At 41.7% G+C, this 6,719-nt stretch overlaps 2 protein-coding genes across 4 annotated transcripts in view; both read left to right on the top strand.

The window, feature by feature from the left end:
* mindy3 (MINDY lysine 48 deubiquitinase 3) overlaps positions 1–2,148 on the top strand; it is a 29,006-nt gene extending 26,858 nt beyond the window's left edge. For 2 of the 3 annotated variants that reach the window (XM_016661001.1, XM_007572689.2), the window contains exon 16: positions 667–1,599. In XM_016661001.1, the coding sequence (XP_016516487.1) occupies positions 667–816 (150 nt within the window). In that variant the 3' untranslated portion in view covers positions 817–1,599. Of the gene's footprint in view, positions 1–666; positions 1,600–1,936 lie in introns of those variants that run through there. The other variant, XM_016661000.1, reaches the window with a different exon arrangement.
* A 2,179-nt stretch (positions 2,149–4,327) lies between these two features.
* Positions 4,328–6,719, top strand: part of itga8 (integrin, alpha 8) — a 51,318-nt gene continuing 48,926 nt past the window's right edge. The window contains exons 1-2 of the mRNA XM_007572688.2: positions 4,328–4,733; positions 4,949–5,079. Coding sequence (XP_007572750.1) covers positions 4,540–4,733; positions 4,949–5,079 — 325 coding nt within the window. The 5' untranslated portion in view covers positions 4,328–4,539. The remainder of the gene's footprint in view (positions 4,734–4,948; positions 5,080–6,719) is intronic.

The following is a 6,719-nucleotide window of genomic DNA, read 5'->3' as shown; positions in this document are numbered from 1 at the left end:
TGTCAATTTGAACAAAAGCCCTACATAAATACATTTAATGACACTCAGTTCATAAAGCAGAATGAGATACCTCTTCTCCAAGTCTGAATCTTCTTATTATGTCATGTTCACAAGTAATTGTGGGATGGAGTGAGAGACGGACAGTTTTGGAGCCTCTGGGGTAAGGCAGGAGCTGCTCTGGTCTATTGTGTTAAAACAAGAGCTGATTCAAAAACTAACTATGGTCATGGCTGAAAGAACAAGATCCTGGATACAAGTAACTACATAAAGTCCTGTAGGGTAGTTTTGCACTCACTCTTGTAGAGCTTTCAGCTCATATCAAGTTTAAAGTGGGAGGAGAACTATATCATCAGTAGCACATGCCAACAAAGCTAGATGTCTTGTCTTTCTAACGACCTGAACTTCAAACACACAGCAGTCGCCACATTCTCACCTTCAGGGGTAAATGTTGCAATATTGTTCTGTACATGGTTGCTACAGTTTGTCCTGTGACTTTTTATTTTTTGTTTAGTTTAAATAATGTTCGTCACCAGATAAAGTTGTGCTCACTTCCATTTTGACATAGAAAACTCAGCATCAATAGATTAAAGTTAAATAAAAACAGAAACATAATGTTGACCACATTTTTGATTCTGCTCCTTGAACACCCCTGACACTTTCTTCTAGGTTGAATACGTGGAGGGGACAGCTCTGGTGCTTGGTTTCGAAGACCCCATGGTCCGGACCGACGACACGCCAGTGAAGCGCTGCCTGCAGACCAAGTGGCCCTACATTGAGCTGCTGTGGACCACCAACCTCTCACCGTCAATGAACTAGCACTGAAACATTTGGTGTGTCTTTGCATGTGGTCGGACCACTGCTGCCCCCCCCGCCACATGTCCCTCCTCAGCTTCCCCTGTGCCCACTGACCACAGGAGGTCAGCAGACCTCAGAGACTTACGCACATGCAACAGAGACCTACAACGACAAAAGAAACCCAACGCACACAGGGGGGACACACATGTTAATGGAGAAAGCACTCAAGCTTGAGATCCATTTCTTACATCTACATTCACACATTCCACATAAATGCAAACTCTGCTGTGCAGTCACCATTGATTGTATTTAAGACACAGGATGTTTGTGGTCTTTCTTGAAAAAGAAAAGAATGATTTCCGTAACAGCACCGTGCCGTGCTGATAACTTCTGTTACAGTTTAGCAGCAGACATGTAAACACTGTTTAGACAGCCGAATTTGGTTCAACAGGCGTGTTGTTAAAAGTCACACTGAACCACATGTAGAGCCTGTCGACTGTGAAACCCTAATCTTACACCAGAGCTACAGAACTGTTCAAACTTACCAAAGCTTCCTCTAATGAGAACACAAACTCACACACCCGCCAACAGCCACTTCCACTGCTTGGAGTTTACAGCATTAAAGGGACCAACCCCGAAGGAGAGATCCTAACTGGAGGTTTTCTGCATTTTAACCAAGTTCAAATTGGTTTAGGTGCTATGTGGGAGCTTTATGCATTATAGGATGGTGGTTAAGTGCTTGTATTTATTATCACGCTCAAAGGTTCTGGAATAAACACTGTTGTTTTTTTTCTTTTGTTCAAATGCTGTGTGATGTTTTTGTTCAAGCCTTTACATGTTAAACACCCTCCTCATAGAAACCTGGCCGTCCATTTGTCCGTCATATTTTCTTCCATTTGTTTGACCGTCAACCATCCATCCTTCAATTTCTCAATCTTTTTTCCAATTGCTTACCTATCATCAATCTATTTGTTCTTCAGCCATTTGTAGATCGATCTGTTTCATTTGTCCATCATCCATCTGTTTGTCCATCGTTCATCCATTCATTCTCTTGTCTATTGTATATCCACCCATTTGACCTTTATCACTATCAATCCATCTATTCAAATATACAGTTTCTTTATCTCTGTTGCGTTTGCAGGTTGCAGAGCCAGGAGGCTGGAGAAGTATGTAATTTTAACAAGGGAAAACATCGAGGAACTCTGTATAAATTTATGACGCAACAGGAGATGACCTCTGGTTTCAAATGTCTAAGCTCCTTTTTGTAGCTTTGGTAGTAAATCAGCACAAACCTATGTTGTGTGTCCCAGAGAGAATCTAAATCATTATCTTAATAAATCCCCAAGACACTAATGGCGACTTAAGTGGTTCTCTGTAAACAGAAAGTAATCCCATTCAGACAGAAGATGGTGTTTGTCGAGCACCAAAACTTTCATAAAAAAACAAAAAAAAAACAAATCAAACTCTACACTTCTACTTCAAACACAATGCCAAACTGTTGGCTGGTATGAAACACAGGCATAATTTGCATTTTCAACAACTGTAGGTTGGAGATTAGTTTAATTAAACTTATTAATGTATTAATTTGCAGAGAACTGTTCTCCCTCTCTGGCCATAAACACTAGTGTAGTAATCTAGCCCGCATGTATTTTAGTAAAGAAAAAAATGCAATTCTAATGAGTTTATAAAGAGGGAAAAGGAGCAAGGGCTTGGTGTGAAATAAACCACTGCTGTTGCTATGCTGTAATCAATCCAGAGTGACCTGCAGTAAATCTCTGATCATTGCACACTGGCAGACTAACGGGATGAGGCCTGAACAATGAGTGTGTATTCCTGGTAATGCTGGTAATGGGAGATTCTGCTAGACTTGAAGACAGATGTGAACGTGTGCACCAGCACACTTCTACACTTGGACACCTGATAAATAGCATTGCGTCATGGTTGCCTTAAAGCAAAACCATTGCACTGTTTTCACATTTGATCATCCTCCTCATCTCCCTTTTATTTCTCTAATGGTCACAAGGAAAAAAAAAAAACATCTGCAGCTGATCTCACCGTTCATGTTGTGCAGTTCTTTTTCTCCTCTTTGTTCATTTAGATTTTCAAACACCTGAGATAGACCAGACCCTCTTCTGTTCCTTGTTCTCTCTTTTTCGTCTGACACCCTCTTTACTGCTCTAAAAGAGATAAACCAAGCCTACCTTAAAAAAAATGGACAGAATGAATGGATTGGTGTGAAACATTTTGGGTCATTTGAAGGTCTCCACTTGGCAGGTAAGAATTTGTCTTCTATCCTGGCCACACTTTCCTGATTTGTATTTTCTTTCTGGTGTTAATTTATTACTTAAACCTGGGCTGACTTAACAATGGCCCCCTGGGGGACTAAAGGGACTTTAAACTCACAAAAACAAAGGCAAACTTTTATCCATGAATGTGTTTGAACCCTGTTAATACTTGCATAAGGTGGTTGGTGTCTATTTTTAGGGGTCACCATTTCGGAGAATGCTGGATGTATGGTTTGGTAACTTCAGGGCCACATTCTGACCTTTTGCAGATGATGTCATTGTGCTGGTGTCCTCAGGTTCAGCACACACCGGAACAGTTGGTGGTTGGGATGAAAGTCAGTCCCATATTGGCTAACTGGATAACTATAAGACGGGTTTTGTACATGCAGAATTAAAAATAATTAAGCCTAGGTCATTTAAATGGTGTTGAGTTGCGTTGTAGTAGTTGTAGTAGAGGCTTCAAAATCAAATTCTGCTCGAGACGCCATACAACCTCGGGCGGCTAATGTAAATTAGCCCCTCCTGCGTTTATAAAGAGGGTGCAACAGTTTCTCCTCAACATAGCAAAGATTCTACAAGACAAATGCTCCTAAGTGTGCAAAACTAAATATACAGAGCCAGTCTGGTGTGGCCTGTCACCTCTGGATGGCTTTTCACTGGAGGATATTATTTCCAACATGAAGGAAGTTTGTTACCTCAGCGGTCTAAGGGAGGGTAAAATCGCCTGGTGTTGAGTGAAACGGTGATGCGGAGGTGTGGTGGGGGCACAGCAGGCTACTTTAAAACGTCCACAGCCTATAACTTGAGAGATTTCTGCTGTGAGCCGACCTAATAATTAGCGACATAATTACAAGAGATTATTCTCAGCGGAAGGAAACGCGGTCCTGTTTTAGAGGTACGGATGGCTTGTTAAAAAGGAAGACTGAAAGGTGTTTTAATTCACTAATTACGCGCGTGCGCGTCCTCTATTTTTGCGCGTGCTCTGTGCGCAGGCATCTGTAAACTGGTTTGTTACATAAATGTTACTTTAATACAATAAATTACTTCGGGATGGGGTTTATAAATTAGCTGCGGTGTAAATTGAGCGGTGACGCGCCAACCTCCCTTTGCGCGCTTGGATGTGGTTTGTGCCTGGTGTGTGTGTGTGTGTGTGTGTGTGTGTGTGTGTGTGTGTGTGTGTGTGTGTGTGTGTGTGTGTGTGTGTGTGTTGGGAGGTAAGGGGGGGGTGGATTACGTTTTGTGCAGAGGGTGGGAGCGCGGCGGTGCAGTCTTGTATAGCGGAGGCTCTGGCTAGGTCTGGTGGTTTACGGGTGTCAAGAGGCAGATCTGAAGGAGTGCAGGCAGAGCGATCTTCACATTCTGGACAAGCGCGTAAACTTCTCCCTCACCTGCACATAGGGAGTCCTCTATATTTGCCCTCCTTTTCTGTGGAATCCCGCGCAGCCTGCTGTCCTCCAGGATGGAGCGTGTGTGGGATTGTGCCTCCTCCGCTGGGATGTTTATGCTGGGGGTGCTCTCTGTGCTGTGGCCGGCGCCAAACCGCGTTTGGAGTTTTAACCTTTACGCAGAGCATCCCACGGTTTACAGCGGACCCGACGGGAGTTATTTCGGATATTCTGTTGACTTCTATCAAGCAAGCACTGAGAGGAACACGTGAGTGACCAAATCAGCTCCAACAGACTCCTTAAAAGTTTGTTCTCGATTTTTATTTTTATTTTTTTCATTATAAAATGGTTAAATTGGAAAAATGTGATGTGGATAGTGTTTGGATTGTTCCCCTATACTGATCATGTTAACTTATCAATTAGCTGTTTCTGTCTTGTATATGCCTTGTCCCCTTCTCCTCCTCCCCCCCTTGTGCCCAACAGGATTAGTGTGCTGGTGGGGGCTCCTAAAGCGAACACCTCCCAGCCGGGCATCGTGGAGGCTGGAGCCGTCTATTACTGCCCCTGGCCAGGGCAGCCCGACAGCTGCAGACAGATTCCCTTTGATAATTCCAGTGAGTCACCTGATGCATTTTCAAACTTTTTATATTATTATTATTTCTTTCGGATCACAACAGGAAAAAACACTGACATATTTTTGAATATTTCAATTTTCTCGGGATTGCGACTGTTCATTCAGACTGAATGGACATGTCTATCAGTTCGTGATAGACATGTTCATTAGAAATCCACCAATGAGGCTTTTCTTGACCAATACTGACTACAACTTTCTCTGAGGTCTGAACTTCTCCGAAATTTTGATCGGTTTAGATTTTTCCACTATTTTAAGATCTTTAATATAAAAGATGAACAAAGGGGAGTTTGGTTTTTGAGACTGTAGTTTTTAACCAATCAGAAAATAAAGCAATTGCTCACTTTTGATTCAAAACAAATGTCTCTATTCTTTATTTGATATTTAGTACAATTCAAAAACCCTCCAAAGTGCAGAGTGCTGATTGATGTGTTTTTCTTCTTCTCTGAAACTGATGGTTCTTAGCTTTAAAGCATTTCATAAACTCTTTTGTATTTTGCCTGCTCATCAGTTTCGTCCATTTTGATATTTTGATTGCTTGCTTCTAATCTTCACGAGTTATCACACATGTTGCTGCATTGAAAAAAGGACATAAAATATGTGGATCTCATGAATTTCTCCTGGCAAAAAACAAAAAACAAAAACAAAACAAATCACCCCACAAGTCTGCTGCATCATGTTCATAGTGCTATTCAATATATTATCATCAGTGTCCAGTCTATGTCTCTGACACACTGAATAGTTAAGTGTGTGTTCATGAACTGGAGGGAAAGAAGAGGGGGTGTGATAGGGAGGGGGTTAAACTGTAAGCACATGGGAATTTGGTTCCCAGTCGAAAGACCGGGGGATTGGGTGAGGTCTGCTTTTTATTAGATCTTGAAAATGTACGCCTGTGTCCTTTCCACGCCTCTTGTCCCGCTCTGATTCTCCATCAGTCTGTCCCTCTCCTTCATGCTTTTTGAGATCACAAGAAGAGCTGCAGATTGAACTGAATGATAAAAGCACTGGTTACTTCTTTTTAAGGAGAAATCACATGTTTTACAAATTCAAGAAAAGATGCATAACTACACAGCATGTGGGACAGAAGGCAGTATTTAAATCCTTGACTTTTAAGGAGATAAGCTTCGGGCAGATGGAGAGTAAAACTGTGGGTTGTTATGCTGGTGTTAGGTTAGAGAGAATATGAAACTACACGCCAAAAGTGGAAAAGTAGTCATCCATCCAGGTTGGGGATGAAGACTCAGACATGTTTAGAGATTACCACGGTTAAAAAACAAACAACAATACCCCAAGCTCCTGTTAACTCTGGAGGAGCTGCAGAGATCCATATTGAAAAATCTGTGGATATAATTCACAGGTTGTGCACTTTACACACTTTACGTTTCCTTCTTTTATGGAAGATTAGCTAAAAGAAAGCATCTTCTTGAAAGAAATATATACAAATCCTTCACTTGAAATAACTGAACTTAGAGTTAGAGTTGAAACCATGTCCATTTCTTTCTACTTGCATCACTTTGTGTGTTGGTCTCTCACCTAGGGTGCGTTCACACTGCAGCCTGAAGTGACCTAATTTCGATTTTCGGGCAATACCCAATTTTTTTTTTTTTTCCTTAGCCGTTCACA

The sequence above is a fragment of the Poecilia formosa genome, unplaced genomic scaffold, assembly GCF_000485575.1.
Source record: "Poecilia formosa unplaced genomic scaffold, Poecilia_formosa-5.1.2 Scaffold306, whole genome shotgun sequence".
Classification (NCBI taxonomy): domain Eukaryota; kingdom Metazoa; phylum Chordata; class Actinopteri; order Cyprinodontiformes; family Poeciliidae; genus Poecilia; species Poecilia formosa.
The sequence above is the reverse complement of the archived record's forward strand: the minus strand, read 5'-3'. Positions and strand labels throughout refer to the sequence as shown.